Genomic DNA, 22,753 nt, shown 5'->3' on the forward strand with positions numbered 1-22,753 from the left:
GATTGGACATTCTGGCTTGTTACAGCGAACTGTTTATGAAGCCTTTATAGGGGTTGAATGGAATAGACATCCACATGGTGGCTTAATATATACATATTCCTTTGAAGTCCCTTTACCTTACTTTCATTGCTTGTTCTATATTTATGCTTGCTGGTAGCATATTAGGTATAAAGGGACTATTTACAGCTCCTAATGGAGGGATCCAGCAATATGAATTACTACTCCCTGTTGCCTTCTACAGAAAGAGGATATGACAACTATGAACTTGATACTGTTTTTTCTACTGATATTTCTACCTACACCCTAAGTACACTCTTTGACGATATTGAAAAGCTTCTTGTAAAGGAACATAAATTGCAATTTGAGATCTGGACTTTTGAAAAATATATAAAACTGAACATTGTTCCCAGGGGTCTCAGACTAAATAAATACCCCACCTTTGATGTCTGTGACCAGGAGTTCGTTGAGACTTGGAACACAGTACTTACTGAATGCTCAGTCAGATTAATGCACTTGTTGATTATGTATAAATCCAAATTGCTTACTATGGTTAGAGGTGAAATTGAAAAATTACAGATTGAGTTAAATAACAGAAAATTAGAACCTGACTACCCTAAATTTGATGGTATTCTGAGATTGGCTTTGTCTGACTCTAAAAAGGAGATTTTAAACACTAAACACTCAAAGTATCTCAGGGACCAGGCAGATTATGATAACAAAATGGTATATGTTTGGCACCACTCCAGGAACAATTCCAATAATAGGAGAGGTAGATCACGGAGCAGGAGTAGAGGTAGAGGTAGAGGTAGGGCACAACAACAACAACAACAGCATGCTTCCCTTAATTACTCAGGTGCTAACAAATCCTCTGGCAGTGAGGGGGATTCAGGTGATGATAATGGCGCCTCAGGTGGTGAGGATTTTGTAGGGATGCCTAAGGGTATTCTGAAAAACACACAAGGCACACATAAACAAGTGAGCATAAATGGCTCTACCAATATTACTGATGTTATAGCTGTGATACCGAAAGCTCTACATATACAGGGTGCAAATACCACCAAAAATACACAAAACAAGACACACACTGTCAAAGGCACAAAGTATGTAAGTAGCACCAATCAGAATACAGCTAATGAAATGAATACCATAGGAGAAGATCGTAGGGCTTTTGATCAGGTTTTTCACCAGGTACAGGACAAGACTGGGATAGGGCAGGAGAAGAGGTACCCACAGAGGATAAACAAAAACACCAAGTATCAGTAACATCTACTAATGATAACATCTATAATGTAATTAACCTTTCCACTGCCACTCTATCTAATATGCAATTAAAGGTTCTCAGTTACGGCCTAAATTTTGCCCCCACTTCTTCATTTAACCTTTTTAATACAATGTTAGATGTTAACAGGCTAATCAGGAATTTAACCTTGAAGAAATTCTTTCATAGTGCTGATAACACTACAGATACTAATGAATTTTTGACACAGTCACATAAATCCACTCTTGATGTTGTACATCTATCTTTCTCAGAGTCTTGTGATATGTTGTCTCTTATCTTAGTTCTTATAAACTTAAAAGACAGGGGACCAATGAGACTGAAACAGGGACTATTAACTGTCACAGTGGTTTTAAGAAACCATCTGATTTCTACCCACTACAGTGTCGTGGTCCTGTCTTAGAGACTTTCTTTAAAAGGATTGAGAGGGACCTCACTTCCCTGGCCTCTACTAAAACTGAAGTCAACAACAGTAGGCCCAATTTGTCCTTCAAAGAGAGACAGGCACTGTCAGAACTACAACAAAATGACAGTTTGGTCATTCGATCCGCCAATAAAGGCGGATCTGTTGTTGTTCTTGATAAATCTGAATATGTCAAAGAGGACCATAGGCAACTTCACAATGACGTAAACTATCAGAGACTAGACAGGGATCCCACTTGGTGCTTTCAGAAAGAACTTAAGTGCCTTTTGGATGATGGTTTGGAGGATGGGTTCTTTGACCAAGACACCCATGACTATCTGTTGGTGGAACACCCGGTAGTGCCCATCTTCCACCATCTTCCAAAGGTGCACAAATCCTTAATTGGAGTACAGGGAAGACCTATAGTCAGTGGGATTGGTTCCCTTTTGGAACACCTGTCCCAGTGGCTAGACAGCATTTTGTATCCTCTAGTCACCTCCCTACAGAGCTACCTGAAGGATACCAAGGATTTATTAAATCTTATACCTTTAGCTGGGATGTTGACAGACACATGTGGTTAACAGTAGACATAGTGTCACTGTATTCTACCATCCCACATGAGGAAGGTCTCAAGGCTCTATTTTACATTTTGGAGAATTTTTCTGATTTGAACACTGTTACGGTTACCCTTAGTCTCGCTGAGAGATGGACCGCTTAGTAGCCTGGATTCCTATTGCTGAAGAGGGGAGAAGCTGCTTTCCATAGTATTCTATATGAGTCTCGCAAATGTAGAATAATCCCCCTTAGCTGTAGTACAGCTAGGATACCCTTCTGCCGACAAAAATGAGTCAACTCTGCGATTGAGGGACAACCAAGAACTCAGGACTGGGATGCCCAGCCTGCTTTTTATTTAGATTACATGCACACAGGGCACTCCCAGGGGGGGAAGCATAAAATCCCCCATCACACATTTAGACAACGCCCTTGGACAGGCCCCCGCAGATAACAAGTACACACAAGAAAACAATTGAGTCCTTCTTATCACCTAGCAGTGAATGCTTATCTCATAAACTTAATTACAGTACACAATATGCTAGGAAACCTGCCTCAGAAAATAGTTTTCTCAAAACTGAACAGAGTTAACCCTTTATGAAATGATACTTGTTACAGTTTTCTTGGAGCCCTTCTTAGGCGCTGGCTTGGCTGGTTCAGGCATTGCTGCTGGGAAATAAGTTCTTCACAACAAAATAACTAATGCTTCTGTAACAGTGCTCCCTTTCTGTGGAACACTCTGGCAGACACGGTCTGACCCCTTTTCGGGGCAGACTAAGGCTGTCCAGACCGCTGGTTATGCGGGGCTGAGGTCGGTTTGTCTGGACAACCCGTCGGCGTTGCCATTCTGTTTCCCAGGTCTGTAAGTAATGGTGAAATTGAAGGGTTGCAACGATAAACTCCAACGTAATAGCCTGCCATTATCTCCAGAGACCCGGTTCAGCCACACCAACGGGTTATGGTCGGTGACCAGAGTGAACTCCTGCCCATATAAATAGGGAGTCAATTTCTTTAATGCCCACACCAAAGCCAAACACTCCTTTTCGACCGCTGCATAGCTGACTTCGCGGGGCAGGAGCTTCCGGCTGATGTAGGCAACTGGATGCTCCCCTCCATCTTCGCCTACTTGGCTGAGGACGGCTCCCAGCCCGAACATGGAAGCATCTGTATGGACGATAAAACGTTTGTTAAGGGCTGGAGCCGCCAAGACAGGAGCGTTAATTAGAGCATTTTTGAGAGCCTGGAAAGCCGTTTCACAGTGGGGAGACCACAGGACCTGTCGAGGTAAGTTCTTCTTGGTCAAGTCAGTCAGGGGTTTGGCAAGTGTGCTGTAGTCTGGTACGAACCGTCTATAGTACCCTGCCGTGCCCAGGAAGGCTAGGACCTGAGTCTTAGTGATGGGGGTGGGCCAATTGGCGACAGCTTCTATCTTGGCCGGCTCTGGTCGCTGCTTTCCACACCCCACCCGGTGACCCAGGTACTGTACCTCGGCCATCCCAAAGTGGCATTTTTCTGGCTTCAGAGTCAGGCCAGCAGCCCGGATCTGATCCAGAACCATTCCTACGTGAGCTAAGTGGTCCTCCCAGGACTCACTGTGGATCGCTATGTCGTCCAGGTAGGCGCAAGCAAAACTCTGGAAGCCATCCAGGAGCCTATCCACCAAGCGCTGGAATGTAGCTGGGGCATTCTTCATCCCAAACGGCATTACTCTAAACTGATATAAGCTGAATGGGGTGACGAATGCCGACTTGGGGATAGCCTCCGGGGCCAGGGGAATCTGCCAGTAACCTTTGCAGAGGTCAATAGTGGTCAGGTAATTTCCCCTGGCTATACGATCGAGTAGCTCGTCTACCCTGGGCATAGGGTAAGCGTCCGTCACGGTCTTTTCATTGAGCCTCCGATAGTCTACGCAGAACCGGGTGGTCCCATCTTTCTTGGGCACCAAGACAACTGGGGAGGCCCAGGGACTATCGGAGGGCTCAATTACCCTGAGTTGGAGCATCTCATCGATCTCCTTCTTCATTCCTATCCTAACTGCTTCGGGGATTCGGTACGGAGCCTGGCGCAAGGGAGCTTGTCCCGGAGTATCTACCTGGTGGGTGGTTAAAGTAGTGTACCCTGGCTTCGGGGAGAAGGTGAGGTGTTTGGACTGTAGGAGTTGGTTGAGCTGCTCCCTTTCAGTGGGGCTAAGTCGGTCTCCTATCTGAACCTGAGCCACTATACCTGTGGGGAGACTCTTTTCTAATAGGTCTGGAATGGGTAGACTGTCGGGGCCTTCCTGAGGGGAACAACATACGGCCGTCACGTTCTCTGGTCGCTCAAAATATTCCTTGAGCATGTTTACATGGAATGTCTTTCTAAGATTGTTGTCGTGGCAGCTAGCTATCACATAAGTGGTGTCTCCCCTTTTCTCTACGATCTGGTAGGGGCCCTGCCAGGACGCCTGCAATTTGTCTGTCTTCACCGGCTTAAGTACTAACACCTTTTGTCCTATGGTAAAGATTCTCTTTCGGGCCCCCCGATCGTACCATACTTTCTGTCTTCTCTGGGCCGACTGGAGATTAGCCCGCACGGATTTGGCTAATTGCTCCATTCGGTCCCTGAGTTCCAGCACGTATGGCACAATGGGGACACCGTCAGTCTCCATCTCTCCCTCCCAGTGCTCCCGGATCAGGTTTAGGGGTCCCTGTACCTTTCTTCCGTAGAGCAACTCGAAGGGAGAGAACCCTGTCGTTTCCTGGGGCACCTCCCTATAAGCAAAAAGGAGGTGCGGCAGGAAGCGTTCCCAGTCTCGGTATTCCTGAGTGAACGTCTTGAGCATTTGCTTGAGGGTCCCATTGAACCTCTCACACAGCCCGTTCGTCTGGGGGTGGTATGGGGAGCTCAGGAGGGACTTAATTTTGCAAACCTGCCAGAGTTGTTGGGTCAATTCAGCCGTAAATTGGGTGCCTCGGTCGGATAGGATTTCTTTTGGAAATCCTACCCGGGAGAACACCTGTACTAGTGCATTCGCTACCGTATCCGCTTGTATGTTGGATAGGGCGACAGCCTCTGGGTACCTGGTAGCGTAGTCCACTACGGTAAGAATGTAGCGCTTACCGGAGGGACTAGGGGTAGCCAGTGGTCCCACTAGGTCAATAGCAACCCGGCTGAAGGGTTCCTCTACAATGGGCATATTTACTAGATGGGCTTTAGGGTGATCGCCTCGCCTTCCTACTCGTTGACACACATCGCAGGTGTTACAGTAAGTTCTAACGTCAGCGTGTACCCCTGGCCAAAAGAACGTGTGAGTAATGCGGTGTAGGGTACGGGTTACAGCTAGGTGGCCTGCTAAGGGGATGTCGTGGCCTATCTTGAGGATTTCTTGACGGTATTTGTGGGGCACTACCAGCTGTCGCCTACGCTGTCCCTTTTTCTCTGTCCAGCGGTATAGTTTCCCTTTTTCCCATAAGAATGTTTCGTTATCTGCCCCGCCCCCTCCGGTCTCTGCTCGTTCCCGGTACTTTTGTAAGGTCGGGTCAGTCTTAGACTCTGTCTCAAAAGCATCTGGGGTGTCCCAGGGTATGGGGCCTAACATGTCAGGCAAGGTCGGGGTAGGTCTTACCTGTGTCTCCCGCACTGGTGAGAGTTCTCGCTCCGTCCGGGCTTGGGCCCGTGTAGTCACTGGGTCCGCCTCGTTGTTGCATACTGGAGCATAGGCAGAAGTCATGGGGCCCAAATCATTGCCCAGTAGTACTTCAGCAGGTAAATTATCCATTATGCCCACGTTCACAGCCCCCTTTCCCGCTCCCCACTCAAGATGCACTTTAGCTGTTGGAATTTTGTACACATCCCCCCCCCGCCACTCTAACGGCCACAGTCTGTCCAGATCGCTTGTGCTCCGGCACCAAATGACTCTGTACCAGCGTGATAGTAGCCCCTGTGTCTCTCAATCCCTCGGTAGATCGCCCCTCGAGCCATACCTTCTGCCGATGGTGCTGGCGGTTATCTGAGGCAGCATATACAGGGTCCGCCTCGTGAAGCGGCCCCAAATATTCCTCCATAGGGGCCTCTTGGTTAACACAGAGGGTCCGGGCCGGACGATATGCCCCAGAGGGGTAATTGTAATTCCTGGGTGTCTGGTGCGTATTAAGGGGGTAGCTAGCCATGAAATGCCCTGGTTGCTTGCATCGGTGGCAAGTCGGTCTGGGACGCTCAGAGCTGTTATTGGGTGGTCCTGAGCGTCGGGCGGGCCCTGTGGGCATCAGGGCTCGGAATTCAGCACGAGGGGGTGCACGGTAAACCTCTCTGGGTTCGTGAAGTCATAATGTTCATCGGCCAATTTGGCTGCTTCTTCTAAGGTAGAAGGTCGCCTGTCTCGCAGCCATTCCTTCCCTTGCTGTTCCATGCCATTATAAAAATTTTCTAAGAGAAACAATTGTAAAATTTCCTCACCAGTCACCGCTTTACTTCCGCTCATCCAGTGATTTGCCGCTCTCCGCATTCGGTGCGCCCATTCCATATGGGTATCGTTAGGCTTCTTTTTCGTGCCCCGAAACTGTCAGCGATACGCGTCCGGAGTTACCGCGTACCGTCGCAACAGTGTCTCCTTAACTAGCTCATACTGTGTCACTTCCTCAGCACCCAGAGTACGAAAGGCTTCCAGGGCTCGCCCGGATAGTTTCCCAGACAATATCGTGGGCCACTCCCTGTTGGGAATCTGGTGCAGGGCACATTGCCTTTCGAAGTCCGCCAAATATTCATCAATCCCTGTCTCGCTCTCTAGGAAGGGTCGAAATGCCGCATAGGGTATCTTGGGCCTCCCAGCATTTTCGACAGGGATGATTACCTGCGGGGCTTCAGCATTGCGGTGTGCGTTCGCTAGGTTGAGTTTGTGGGCTCGAGTCTCTCGTATATCCTTGTCCGCTTCCGCCATCAACTGCTGTACCAATTCCATGGAGGGGTTCGGCCCGTACAGTGAGAGCCTCTCCCGAACAATCCTGGTTTTTTCGTCACTAATCGTGGTCGGTGTTTCCGCCATTGTGAAGCTCTGATCCAGTTCGGTCAATTCTGCGATCAGCTCTCTCCTCGGCCGGTTGCTGGCGTACCCCCCTCTGCTTTCAAGTAAATCCTTTAGGGTTGTACGCTTCAATTTTTCGTAAGCGCTCTCCATCCGTTCTGTACCTCTCCTAGGAAATCCAGGAAAAATCCCACCGCTGCCGCCAAATGTTACGGTTACCCTTAGTCTCGCTGAGAGATGGACCGCTTAGTAGCCTGGATTCCTATTGCTGAAGAGGGGAGAAGCTGCTTTCCATAGTATTCTATATGAGTCTCGCAAATGTAGAATAATCCCCCTTAGCTGTAGTACAGCTAGGATACCCTTCTGCCCACAAAAATGAGTCAACGCTGCGATTGAGGGACAACCAAGAACTCAGGACTGGGATGCCCAGCCTGCTTTTTATTTAGATTACATGCACACAGGGCACTCCCAGGGGGGGAAGCATAAAATCCCCCATCACACATTTAGACAACGCCCTTGGACAGGCCCCCGCAGATAACAAGTACACACAAGAAAACAATTGAGTCCTTCTTATCACCTAGCAGTGAATGCTTATCTCATAAACTTAATTACAGTACACAATATGCTAGGAAACCTGCCTCAGAAAATAGTTTTCTCAAAACTGAACAGAGTTAACCCTTTATGAAATGATACTTGTTACAGTTTTCTTGGAGCCCTTCTTAGGCGCTGGCTTGGCTGGTTCAGGCATTGCTGCTGGGAAATAAGTTCTTCACAACAAAATAACTAATGCTTCTGTAACAAACACTGATTTGGTGAAATATGTGGTTAGGGCGACAGGTTTCGCCTTGACTCACAATTATTTCCGTTTTGGAGAGCAATACTATCTCCAGAGATGTGGGACAGCTATGGGGGCCAAATTTGCGCCCTCATACGCCAACATCTTTATGGGTTGGTGGGAGCTGTCCCACATTTATGGAGATAGCAATGGATATAGAGTTAATATCGCCTTTTATAGGTGATATATTGAAGATTTGCTCTTCATATGGCAGGGCTCTGAGGCCACTCTCCTTGAATTTGTTGGTCTCTTAAATTCCAATGATGTAGGTCTTAGTTTCACATTTGAGATGAATTCTAGGACCATTAATTACCTGGATCTGACTTTGACTGCCGGGGACGATGGAAAAATCACGAGCAATATGTACAGGAAGTCTATATCTAAAAACACTCTGCTACACGCAAAAAGCTGCCATCCTGTACATGTCCCTATGGCAGTAGCCATAGAAATCAATGGAGAAAAAAGTTGGAAAAAACCCCCACACCCCACTCTCGCACAAATATGATCACATATTCTCATTAGCCCCTTATAATCTAGCCCTTTGTTTTTTCTGTGAAAGGGTTACAATCAAATCGGCATTATATAGTGTCAACTTTCTGAACACTATATAATAGAATCAATTAGGTGATTTTGACCCCTAATGCAGTAACTGATATCTACTGTAGTGTATACCATATGCTGATCTGTATATATAAACTATGTCACGGATACCGGGCTGCAGGGGTTAAACCTTCACCATCCAACTACCTCACCTCCTACCTCTCTCTTCTTTTCTCTACATTTTTGCTCTAAATTTAGAATTTACTAGTATTTACAATTTGATATCTGACATTTTAAGAAAGAAAAAAACTTTTAAGGCCTGATATCTGTAAATCAACTTTCTAAAAACAACATTTATATTCATACTTATATTTACCCATATATATGTACACATATATACATTCCATATATTGTTTTTGTTAACTGTACTCACCTGGTAGGTCATTATCCATTAGAAGATAGATGGTTTATGCAGAATTACCCTTGGTCTTTTGAGGACTGTGCAGGCACCTTGTTATCCACACTTACTCCTAGTATATTCTTAGGACTCTTTTACAATCATATATATATTATATATATACATAATGTTTACCATTATATCTATATTTATGGATACTATTCCTGCTATTTCTCTTAGTATCTTCAGGCTCCCTTAGTTGTGCAATCAACTAAATTAACCCTTTATACATCCGGGTCACTGTTACCCCCTTGTATTGATACGCTTCTGTTTCTTTAACATGGTAGGGAATTCAATGTAATATATGATATAATGTACATAATGTTTGTGATTAGGGCATTTAGGTGCTACAGTAGTCCCTTGTTTTTGATACTCTTCCCATTTGTCACATTCTTTATAAGTTGGTATATACATCAACATATTATCTATATATATTTTTGTTTACATATTTTTGTTTACATACTTTTGCTTATATATGCTTATATATTCGTATATACTTATTTATATGTTGGGATGTTTTTAGAGTAAGGTGTATGTTTTGACTCCATTACTGTGAGCACTTTCTGTCCTCATATATGTATTCTCATCTGTAACATTGCCATACGCTTTAGGTGTGTATTTACCATTTAACATATGTTTCAACTTTTACTGTTTCCTCCTTCTATTGTTTATCACTCACAGCCTCTTCTTAATTGATCACCTTTTTTGGTGTGGCCTGTGAGTATGTTAACGGAGATGTCAGGGAGTGTTTGTTTTTCATTCATTCATTCATTTTCTAAAATTACAAGTGTGACCATTCTATTGGTTTTAACATTGTCCAATAAGTGTTGTTTCTGTCTTTTAAAAAGCCAGCACACCAGTCTCCAATTAGCTATGATTACGGTTTTCACCGAAACATGTTAGCGGAGCTTCTTGGTTACACTGATATGCTGGATCCCCCTGTCGTTTTTTTATCCTAAGTGGAATTCAATAAAGACTTTGTTTTAAATTTTGCAGCCTGGATATCACTTTCTTTTTTGGCTATATATATATATATATATATATATATATATATATATATATATATATATATATATAAATATATATATATATATATATATATATATATATATATATATATATATATATATATATATATATATATATATATATATGTATATATGAATAAATAGAACATATTCTTCTATGTAAGTGCATTGGAATGTGAAATATTATTTCATGTTAGGTTAGCGCACCTGAGAAAATGCAATAGTTTTTCCTCACTTTTCACGTTTTATTGAAGTCTATGGGGGGATACATTAATGTGGTTGTGATATTTGGACTTTGGCTTTTTGCGCGAGTGAAAAACATTTAGGGCGCGAGTGAAAAACATTTTGCTTTCAACTTGTAATATGCATGCTACTCAACACGTGCAATAGAGGAAGTCTCGTGGAGTTAACGCTTGAGTGGGGTTGATAAATAGCGCTCCATATGTCACCTAGCATTCGTTGCTATAACAAAACATTTTAGGCCAGATTACAAGTGGAGCGGTATTTTGCGTTTCCATTATAGCGATAACTCCGCTAGAATTAAGCTTTTTGTGCTAGTTGGATTATGCTGGTTTTACAAGTTATAAGTAAACTGTTTTTGCTCTTGCGGTAACCTGTATAGCGTAAAAAGCCAAAATTAGAATATTGCGTGCGCGTTCACATATTCCCACATAGAAATCAATGGAGAAAAAAGTTGGAAAAACCCCCCACACCCCACTCTCGCACAAATATGATCACATATTCTCATTAGCCCCTTATAATCTAGCCCTTTGTTTTTTCTGTGAAAGGGTTACATTCAAATCGGCATTATATAGTGTCAACTTTCTGAACACTATATAATAGAATCAATTAGGTGATTTTGACCCCTAATGCAGTAACTGATATCTACTGTAGTGTATACCATATGCTGATCTGTATATATAAACTATGTCACGGATACCGGGCTGCAGGGGTTAAACCTTCACCATCCAACTACCTCACCTCCTCCTGTTTCTTGGCGGTTTTGGGCTCCTTAGAGCAACGGCAAACTCCAAGACCTTTCCTTTTGTGAGAATTTGTGTGTGAACCTGATCTTAAAAGAGCTGGTCTCTGACCGACCTATTCCTCTCCGGCTGGCCAGGCCCCTGGATCTACCGGCCGGCCGCCGCACCCAGCATCCTCTGGAGATCTTTACCTCCAGCCCTTTCAGGGGCCCCTTGCCCCAAAGATCCACTCTCTTGGGGATTGGTACCCCGTGGGGAGGGTAAGATGTGGGCCAAGTGCCGGAGGTGAGCTCAATAGGGAACCGGGGTTTCCAAGCCCTACTCAACAGACTGCCCTTTGACTGGTCGGCCCCATGGAACTGCCAGCCAGCCACAGAAGCTCGGATTCCCGGTCCCCTTTAACTCAGGTTGCTCCAGCGGCCCCTTGTATTAAAACTCCGCTCTTTTGGGGATTGATACTTCTCAGGGAGGACTAGAGGTGGGGTGATATCCAGCGGTAAGCCCTCTTAGGAACCGGGGGTTTCAAACCTCCCCTGGACACTGGGGGCCTTTATGGAGGCGCCAGCCTGTCTGGAGGGACGGGAATGGCGGGAGATTTGGGAGACCGATAAGGCTCTTATCAAGATCAGTTTGTGTATAAATGTTGTGTGTTTTCCCAATAAAGATTACTTCTTGTTCTCACCTGAATGCCAGTCTGTCTAGTTATTTGGGTGGGAGTTGCTAAAATTACTTTGCTCCACTACATAGCGGCTGGTTCCAGGTACAGGAAGGATCCTTTGGTGGAACTACCCAGTCGGGGTAGCCGGAGACTGTCACATTGGTTGGCAGCGGTGGCATGTTTCCATCTACCTGGAACATCCAAACCATCAACTGAAGACTTTTTCTGATGGAGCAGTATGCTGGACTCCAAAAGGAAACATTGAAAGATCTGCTTGAAGCTCAGGGGAAAACTGCCGGGCCATAAGTCTAAAGCGGCCATCATCAAGGAACTAATTGAGGACAAACGGGCTAGCGAGCCAGATAGTGAGGACAGTAGCAGCCATAACAGCACACGGCCCAGTGAGGCCTCAACCTTGGAGACTACGATGTCGGATCTCCAGAGGGATATCCAGTGGCGGCTGGCCCTCTATGGGACTAACCCACCTGCAGAGAATATCACGCAGATGGTCACGGAAGCCACCCGGGTCCACATGCTGGAGTTCCCCTGGATCCACCTCCTTGGCCAAGAAAGCTACCCCACAAGGCTTTTTGAGCCTTCAAAGACAGTGAGGAGGAGATTGACAGCTACCTCCAACTTTTTGAGACTCAGTATGAGCTGCAGGGTGTCGCCTCTACCGACCGAGTAGCCATTTTGCTTGGGAAGCTCATTTTGTTAGAGCATTTCTACAACAACTGGCGGTGGTCCGGGACTGGGTCAAGGATAAGGGGCCTGCAACAGCCATCCAGGCCAATCAATATTTACATGCCAGGCACGAGACTACCCCTGAGCCTTGACCAGTGAATCTCTCTGCTCTCACCTACTCGGTACCCACAGACTTGCCCGGCACCTGTCTGCCCCTCCGGGCCCAGCTCATCCCAGTGGTGCTATGAGTGCAGACGGGCAGGCCACATGAGATGAGAGTGTCCCTAGCGGAGGCTAAGAAACCACTCTCCGGCTCCTGTCAGGAGCTACAAAGCTACGGCCCACTGCCTATACACCGAGGACCCCACCAACTACACCGGCTGGGCTCAAGAAGAAGTCGGGGTCCTGCATGAAGTGCACTCCGCAACTGGAAACAACTGCCAACACCATCACCAGGACCTCTGGGTCAATTAACAGGCAGCCTAGGGACTAAGGGACACTGGAGCTACAGTCACCCTGGTCCAACCCCACCTGGCCCCCGCCTCCAGCCATACAGGGAGCATACTTGCCATTAGGGTTGTTGAGGGTGCTGTACTAAGGATCCCCACAGCACAAGTGCACCTGGATTGGGGTGTTGGGCCCCATGCTATAGAAGTGGGGATCATGAGCCACTTGCCTGCTGAGGTCTTACTGGGAAACGACCTTGGCCACCTTGCCTCAGCCTTTGTGGGGGATAAACCCCAGGATGTTGCTGCAGTTACCACCCACCAGCAAGCCAGACGCCATGCCACCGCACCTGATCCAGGGACCCAGGTGAGACATTCTGCCCCGACTCCTACCTTACCCTGACCTTCTGCCCTGACTCCTACGTTGCCCCGACCTCCCGCTCAGACTCCAACCCTACTCCCTTACCAACCCTCCTGGGCATCCCCCTCTGACTTCACCCAGGAGACCTTAAGCAACCCAATCTTAGCCCCTTACCGAGACTGGGTAGGTACTGACCCTCAGGGCCCCAGGGAGGAACGTTTCCAGTGGGAGAGAGGGCTACTGTACTGGATCTCCACGACAAGAAAAGGGCCGGTGCCCAAACATCAGCTGGTTGTACCGAATATATTTTGGTCCGACCTACTGCGGATAGGGCATGATATTCCCCTAGCTGGACATTTATGAGAGTAAAGGACCCACCACCCCCTGACCCAGACCTTTTTTTGGCCAGGAATTACAGTAGACATTAAGGACTACTGTAAAATTTGCCCAGTGTGTCAGAAGGTAGGGAAGACAGGAGACCACGCTAAACCTGCCCTGCATCCCCTTCCCATTACTGATGAGCCTTTCAGTAGAATGACAGTAGATATAATTGGACCTTGGCCCAACCTAGCCCCACTGGGAAGAAGTATAAACTTACAGTGGTTGACAATGCCACCCGATACCCAGAGGCAATCCCCCTGGCCAATATCCAAGCAGAGACAGTGGCAGATGCAATGCTCCAGATATTCACCAGGGTAGGCTTTCCCCAAGAAGTGATCTCGAACTAGGGAACCCAATTCACGGTGTTGTGGAGGCTATGGCAGATCAAACCCCTGCACAGTGCTCCATATCACACCCAGACTAATGGGCTATGTGAGTAGTTTAACGGGACCTTAAAGCAGTTGCTTAGGATGTTCTCGTCCACTCACAAGGACTGGGAGAGGTTCCTGCCACACCTCATTTTTGCATACAGAGAGGTGCCCCAAGAATCCACTGGTTTCTCCCCATTCGAATACGTGTATGGCCAGAAGATAAGGTTACCCCTACACCTAGTGAGAGCCAATTTGGAGGGGGCCACAGAAAAGGAAGGACCATCCATTGTGGAGAACATCCTCCAACTCAGGGACCGACTGAAGGACCTCACCGACAGGGTGCGAGAGAACCTTCAGGTTGCTCAAAGGAAACAGAAATGATGGTACAACCGAAATGCTCGTACTTGGACCTTGACAGTAGGGCAAAAGGTCCTAGCTCTGAAGCCTGTCAAAACATACAAGCTACAGTCCTCCTGGCAGAGACTCTACCAGGTAGTGGAACAGATGAATGACACCACCTACCTAGTAGCCAAATGTTCAGATGACCGAGTCCGCAGGACCTTTCATGTGAACATGTTAAAGGCATACCTAGAAAGGACCAAAGATGTGGCAGCTATCTGTGCTCCGGCTGTGGAGGACTCTGAGAGTCTTCCCATGCTGGAGCTCCCCGGGCAAAATGAGACTCCCCAAGGAGTAGCTGACATACCCCTAGATGAGAGGTTAGAGACTGGACAGAGAGAACAAGTCTGGCGATTCCTTGAAGACAGATGAGATATGTTCTCTACTGTCCCTGGGTACACCACAGTGGCCACACACCGAGTGGAGATCCCGGGACAGGCCCCCCTACGATAGGCAGCCTACAGGGTCCCAGAGACAGTCAGGGGCAGTATGCACCACAAGCTTAGGGTAATGTTGGACCTAGGTGTTATTGAATTGTCCAAAAGTCCCTGGGCCTCCCCAGTTGTGCTGGTACCTAAAAAGGACAGGGCTACCTGATTCTGCATCGACTACCATAAGCTCAATGACAGAACCACAACTGATGCCTACCCTATGCCCCAAGTCGATGACCTATTAGACAGAATTGCCCGAGGCCACATCCTGACCACCTTTGACCTCTGCAAGGGGTACTGGCAGATCCCCTTAGACCCTGAGTCCGTCTCCAAGTCTGCCTTCATCACCCCCTTCAGCCTCTACCAATTCAAGGTCATACCATTTGGGATGAAGAATGCTCCAGCCACCTTCCAAAGGATGGTGGAGCACCTTCTGGATGGCCTCCAGGACTATGCCTGTGCATACCTGGACGACATCGCCATCTATACTGACACCTGGGAGGGCCAATTGGTCAACTTAGTGGTCGTTCTAGACTGCCTCAGAGCTGTCAGGCTGACCTTGAAGCCCGACAAATGCACCATAGGGCGCTCGGAGATCCAGTACCTGGGCAACCATGTGGGCTGCAGAAAGCAGCCACCAGAGTCAGCTAAGGTTGAGGCAGTGGCAAACTGGCCCACTCCCAAAACCCAAGTCCTGGCTTTCCTAGGAACCGCAGGGTATTATCAGAAATTTGTCCCTTATAACAGTGCCCTCGCCAAGCCCCTGACTGACCTAACATGTAAGCGACTTCCTTGACAGGTCCCGTGGTCCCCAGAATGTGAGTCGGCCTTCCAGAGCCTCAAGTATGCCTTGATCTCTGCCCCTGTCCTGGCCGCTCCTGACCCCACCAAACATTTTTGTGTCCACACAGATGCCTCCATGTTCTGATTGGGAGCAGTGCTAAGCCAGGTAGATGAGGAGGGGGAGGACCACCCCATAACTTACATCAGCTGGAAGCTATTGCCCAGGGAAGTAGGCTACGCAGGGGTGGAGAAGGAGCGCCTGGCCCTAGTATGGGCCCTTAAGAAACTGCAGCCCTACCTCTATCAGAGGCCTTTCACCATCCTCACTGATCACAACCCCCTAGTATGGCTCAACAAAGTGTCTGGGGACAATGGACGCTGTGGTGGAGTTTAGCCCTGCAGCCCTTAAACTTTGACATTCAGTACAGGCCGGGAAAAAGCAATGGTAACGCTGATGGACTTTCCCGGCAAACTGAACTGGAATAGCTCATCGGACAGCCCAGACCAACCTGTGTGTGGATCTAGCCGGGTCTGCTGAACTGGAAGGGGGGAGCTTTCACGGATACCAGGATGCAGGGGTTAAATCTCCACTCCCCTACTACCTCACCCCCTCCTGTTTCTTGGCGGTTTTGGGCTCCTCAGAGCAACCATGACCTCACAGACCTTTCCTTTTGTGAGAATTTGTGTGTGAACCTGATCTTGAAAGATCTGGTCTCTGACCGACCTATTCTTCTCCGGCCGGCCAGGCCCCTGGATCTACCGGCCGGCTGCCACACACAGTATCCTCCAGAAATCTTTACCTCCGGCCGCTTCAGAGGCCCCTTGCCCCAAAGCTCTGCTCTCTTGGGTATTGGTACCCCGTGGGGAGGGTAAGATGTGGGCCAAGTGCCCTGGAGGTTAACCCCATAGGGAACCGTGGTTTCTGAGCCCTACTCAACAGACCACCCTTTGACTGACTGGCCCAATGGAACTGCCAGTCAGTCACAGCAGCTCAGATTCACGGTCCCCTTTAACTCAGGTCGCTCCAGCGGCCCCTCTGTCTGCTCTTTTGGGGATTGATACCTCTCAGGGAGAACTAGAGGTGGGTGATTTCCAGGGGTGAGCCCTCTTAGGACCCAGGGATCTTGGACCTCCTCTCAATGCCCATTTCCCACCCAGAGGTCTTCCCTGTGTACTCTGGGTATCCCCTAACTTCGACCCCAGTCATGGATCAAGGCCCCAGTATTGGCCCTAGTATGGCAACAGGAGATTCAGATGTTACTCTAGTCCTGGTAAGGATACCAAGCATAAAAAAAGTGTCCTTTTATTCTACATATATGAATTCTTCAGATCCTGAACCCACCTCACAGGGGTATATATCTGATATTGATAGTGGCTCTGTAGCCACGTCCTCAACAAAAGACTCTGGAGATGAACCAATGGCAAATACTACATCCATCACACCTCAATCAAGTATCCCTTTAGGCGTAGGATGAGGAGGTCCCAAAGGATAAAAAATAAACAACAGCAAGAGCAAGAAATAGTTGTAAAGTCTTAGCATTGTGAATCTCTCTGACTATAATTTGACCAATGAAAAAATGTCACTTTTGTCTAGAGGACTAGGTTTTGCTCCAACCAACAAGTTTTTGGTGCTTGAAGCCACAATAGATCTTAATAAGTTTGTTCACAAGCTTACATTGAAAATGTTCTTTGACACAGACCAGCCATCCACAGAACAACAGGATCTAAATGAAGACACTCATCCCACAGAGACTGACCACAGGATTGATCAAGAAGACCTGCAAGATTTCAAGGACTATTGTGCTCTGGAGGTTATGAGAGAACTTTCCGGCAGTCGGGATAAAAAACAATGATACTGGAACGCAATCTGTCATTCCTCCTATAATAAAGAACAGGGATTTGAATCCCATATAAATCAGAGGGCCATACATTAATGCCTTTCAGAGTAGTGTTGAGAGGGATTCAATCAAACTAGCCTCAGAAATTGAAAAAGATCCATATTCTCAAACAAAAATAAATTTATAACGTAGGGAATTAAATGCCTTAACTAGATTAAAAAGTAATGACAATCTTGTTATAAGAAATACAGATAAGGGAGGCTCAATTGTGCTTCTAGATAAAACTAGTCATGTTGCAAAAGCCAAGATACAGCTATCAGACCATGTCACCTATCGCACCCTACCTACTGACCCTACTAATATATTTAAAAAAGATCTTGCTAACTTGCTGGATGATGGAATAGCCTTGGGTATTTTACAAAAAAGAGAGGCGGAACTTTTAGTTCCCAAATCACCAGTAACACCTATCTTCCACCATGTACCCAAGATCCACAAAGTTTTGAAATCCCCCCTGGTAGGCCCATTGTCTTGGGCATAGGCTCCCTTTTGGAGCCTGTGTCCGAGTGGATGGACTCTGTCCTCCAGTCCCTAGTCCCCAGCTTATAAAGTTACTTGAGAGATTCCAGTCACCTACTTGAAAATGTGAAGAAAATCAAATGGAAAGATACATTTTGTTGGGCCGTCATTGACATTAAGTCCCTTTATTCATGTATCCCTCACAATTTAGGAATACGAGCTGTTAGTTGGTTCCTGGACAGGAAAACTTCCTATCTGGTATAGGAGAAAATCTTTCTGTGTGAATGTTTGGAGTTCCTGCTAACCCACAACTATTTTCTGTTTGACCACGCTTAATATCTCCGACTATGTGGCATAGCCATGGGGGCAAAATTTGCCCCCTCTTATGCTAATTTGTTTGGGGGTTGGTGGGAACTCCATTACATATTCTTTGATAGCAATTTGTTCATTGATAATTTTGTTTTTTACAACCGGTTCATCAATGATATCATATTTGTAATAGATACCAAGGATGGTGGAAGTTTCACCATCACAGAATTTTTAAATTATCTTAATGATAATGATTTCAAACTTTGATTTACGGGTGAAACAAATTCTTTCAAAATTAATTTTTTGGACCTTACACTTGAGAGTGTGGTGGATTCTGGTGACATTATGTCCAGTACGTAAACCTACAGCAGGCAATACCATCCTGCATGCTCAAATTGCAAATCCACCACCTTTATTGAATTCCATACCTAAGAGTCAATTCCTCAGAATAAGAAGGAATACAAATTGTGACAAAACTTACAACTATCAACCTGAGGAATTAAAGACTAGGCTCCTTAATAGGGGCTATACTCAAATCACTCAGCTCTGCCCAGGAAGAATCGAGAAAAGGCCAACAATTAAATAAAAAGTCAAGGAACTCATTTCCACAAGGATCAATTGTTTTCAGTACCCCATATTATTTGCATTATGACAAAGTTGTTGGCATTTTGAAAAAAAAAAAACATATCAAACTTTTAAATAATGATAATGCCCTGGCACCATTTGTCAACAAATGTAAATTCATTCCCAGAAAACAAGAAACTCTGGGTTTAAAGCTTTCTCCAAGCATTGTTCAAACAAACAAAACCACTACTACAACTTGGCTACACTGAAAGGGGAATTTAAAATGTAACAACTTTAATTGTAAACCTTGCCAAATGGTAATAGTAGGTAATATTTTTTTCTTCTTTGCCACAAATAGATCATTTAACATTAACTTTTATGCAACATCTAGAACTAGATGGGTTGTATATTTAATAACTTGCAACCATTGCAAATTACAGTATGTTGGCCAAACCTCTTGTGAACTCCAGGACAGAGTTAGAGAGCACCTCAGGTATGTTAAAAACTTCAATAAAGACTCTGCCATAGCCAAACATTTCAATGACCTGCACCTCACTAGCATTCCTGACTTTGGGGTGCAGATCATTGAAATAGTAAAAAGGCACCCTAAGGGGGGGGGGGGAGTGACAGACACAAGTTTCTAACCAAAAGAAAGCTATTTTGAATTTTAAAGTTAGACACAAGACACCCTAAAGTTATGAACCTAGAGTGGGATATATCATATTTTACAAACTAAGCTTGTAATCTATTCACTAATTTTTTTGAAATTCCAAAAATCAGCTCCTTTGCTTGGTCCCTTAATTGCTTTTATTAATCTCTAAAATGCAATAGAAATCATTGCTGCATTCCAGACCCTTAAATATTCTTTTCTGTATCATTTCTTTTTTGATTATTAACCCCTTGTCTTGAACTAAAATGAAAAAAATAATTAAGCTTAGAAAAGCATTAATTTAAAATACTAATGTTCAGGATAATGAGTTTCAACTTAATATAATATTTTCTTCAAATCCTGTAAGCAATTTTCAAGGATAATGTACTATTGGTTTTATTTACATTTAATGTTTTTACCTTTTATTCTTGCAATACCACCTTAAGTTTTGGATGGGCGTATCCATTTGTGGTCCGGTTTTTGGTACCTGATTGGCTGGGTCCCTCTTAAATATGAGTTGGCTTGTTTCCTGTGTATCCTATGACTAAGCGCCACCAGAGGCATGAAACACGTCAGGACAGTCCTTTTCCTTGACCCCTGCATGTATATGGCATGTATATTACATTTTTAATCTTTATCTAATAAAGATCATTTGAATCTCCCCTCTGAGTGCTCAGGATTCCGTTTCTCTTTTCAATTATAATAAGAATAATTATTCACCAAAAACTATACAAAGAATAAATCTACATCATATCTTTATTAATGCCTTCTGGATATCAGGTTTTACGTGTAAAAATCCAAAACACTTCTCTATGAAAAAGTTGTTTGATTCTATCAACGCCTCTGGGGCCCTTAAGATTATTTTCTATTACCATAAAAGAGAAATCATTTATACCATGATCATGTTGATGAAAATGTTTATCTACAGGTGTCCTTGAATTGGGATCTTCTATTGCCAATAGATGCTCCCTAATTCTATTTTTTAGGGCTCTGGTGGTGATCCCTACATATTGAAGCAAACATAATATATGTGACTTAATGAATGCCTTATTCACCCATAATAAACCAACAGTAAAATATATTATTTAATCAGAAGCACTTACTGGAAGAGATGGAATTTGCACCATCACGCACCTCTCTGCCAAGCTGTAGAAAAATATAAATTTGTTAATTAAATCAGATAAATAAAGTTTATTTTGCAGATTTGTTTTTAAAAGCATGCTCTTCTTATTTTGTAACACATTCTAATTTATGATGCTGTTGGTGCAAAAGGTATATTTTATGCTATCATGCTGTTTTTTTCATTATCTGGTAAATTGATAACAAGAATCCTATATATATATATATATATATATATATATATATATATATATATATATATATATATATATATATATATATATAGTACTTGAATTGACTTATTTTGACTTAAATCCGCGTTCTATTCTGAGCTACTCTTCACATCTCTAGTGTGAGCAGATCATTGTCTGCTAGCTTCCAACGTTGGGTGTTTGATTGCAAATTTGTTCTTAACAAAATGTTTTTTGTCTTTCAGATTCTGCCGTTTCCTTAAACTATAACTATGGGTTTGATCACAATCTATCGGCTATTTGCTCTCAAAATGGCTTTTGACTTTCTGCCCAAATTGGTAGTCAAGTTTCTCAAGTAATCACAATGTAAAATCCATTCATTTATTACAACTCTGCAACCACAAACAAGTTTTCAACACAAAAGCTTCTGAAGTTCATGTTTTCAAAATAGAAACTGGGCAGTTATGTGAAACTGGCTGATATAATAAACAATTCACACCTCTTAGGGTTACAGTTAAGGTTATAGTTTACAGTAGATGGCAAATACTCATTTATAAGTGTGACAATAACCTATTATAATACAAATTCATAGCATTTTAAAATATTTGAGTCTACATTATTGAATTAGTAAATGTGCCTTTGTGAGTCACTTTGTTTGAAGGTCTCCTAATGAATTGTATGTTAACAGACCTCTACAAAGTCTCATGTGGACATTTCAGAGTGTTTTAAAAGTTAATAGTCCGTTTCCAAATGTCCAGGAAATAATTGAAAAGATGTCCAAAATGCCCATTTGAAGACTTATCAAGTGCTCTGAGGTGTTGAATTTAAAAAGTCGAGTAGAATTTGAAAAGATGTTGAAAAGTGATTTCAATTGAATTTCACCCCATAGGAAAAATAAGGCTTTTAGGGAGGATCCCTAAACACATTTGTGGGTTTGGGAAAAAGCCAAAAACATGTTATTGTGATGGTGTTAAATGAAAAAGTGGTGTCCGATAGATTGTAAATGAGGCCTTGCTAAGAAGGGTATGTATCTCTAATGCTGCCTAAGGCATTGTGTAAATTATGTTTAAATTTTGCTCACTTTATTTAAAATGCCTACATGTATGAAATTCATCCAACAGACTTTTAAGAAGAACATTAAACAAATTTTTTGGACAAAACAATTTTTTTGCCCATGCACATTTATAGTATTTGTATTGGTGTAAATGTATATTTAACTATATTACAGCTAGATTACAAGTTTTGTGTTATGGTGCGGTACAGCTACACCGCTGAAAAAATTGCCATTGCGCGTGGAATGGCAGGTCTCCCATATTACAAGTCGCGTCAGTATATACCGCAAGCGTTTTAGCCTGTAACGCAACGATCCATTCAGCAAAAAATGAGTGTGGGATTTTCCAAAGCGCCGTATTACAAGTTGTTCGGGCAGGCTATAACGCTTATAGCTTATACCACCGCAATCCATTCCACGATCTGAGACCAGTAGTTATGGATTGTGTGAAACAAAAATGTTTGACAAAACTAATAACTAAAATGCTGCAAATTGCACTAACACCCATAAACTATCTATTAATTTAATTTAAAGTTAGAGGGGTGTTAGGTTGTTAGGTTTAAACGTAACTTTCTTTTCCCCATAGACATCAATGGGGATTGCGTTACAACGATCTCCATTCAGCGATCGCAGGTGTTAGTTTTTATGGGGGAAAGCGTGCACGAGCACGTAAACTCAGCCCTTGGCTTTTGTGTGGTATGGAGCTTATCGCACCATAACGCACAGCACAAGGAGGTTTTTCAGTAACTTGTAATAGCAAAAGCCTGCAGGCTCGCCAGAAACAGCAGTTATTAAGCAGCAGTCACAAAGACTGCTGCTCCATAACCTGTCAGGATGCTCTGAGCAGGTGGACAGAGATCGCCACAATACAACCCGATCGAGTACGATCGGGTTGATTGACACCCCCTGCTGGCGATCCATTGGGCGTG

The 22,753-nt window shown here is 44.5% G+C and overlaps 1 protein-coding gene across 3 annotated transcripts in view; it reads right to left on the reverse strand.

The window, feature by feature from the left end:
* Nucleotides 1-22,753, reverse strand: part of LOC128653833 (multidrug and toxin extrusion protein 1-like) — a 363,968-nt gene that overhangs the window by 147,018 nt on the left and 194,197 nt on the right. For all 3 annotated transcript variants that reach the window (XM_053707365.1, XM_053707364.1, XM_053707368.1), the window contains one exon: nucleotides 20,567-20,609. In XM_053707365.1, coding sequence (XP_053563340.1) covers nucleotides 20,567-20,609 — 43 coding nt within the window. The remainder of the gene's footprint in view (nucleotides 1-20,566; nucleotides 20,610-22,753) is intronic.

This window comes from Bombina bombina, chromosome 3 (genome assembly GCF_027579735.1).
Source record: "Bombina bombina isolate aBomBom1 chromosome 3, aBomBom1.pri, whole genome shotgun sequence".
In the NCBI taxonomy this organism is placed as follows: Eukaryota; Metazoa; Chordata; class Amphibia; order Anura; family Bombinatoridae; genus Bombina; species Bombina bombina.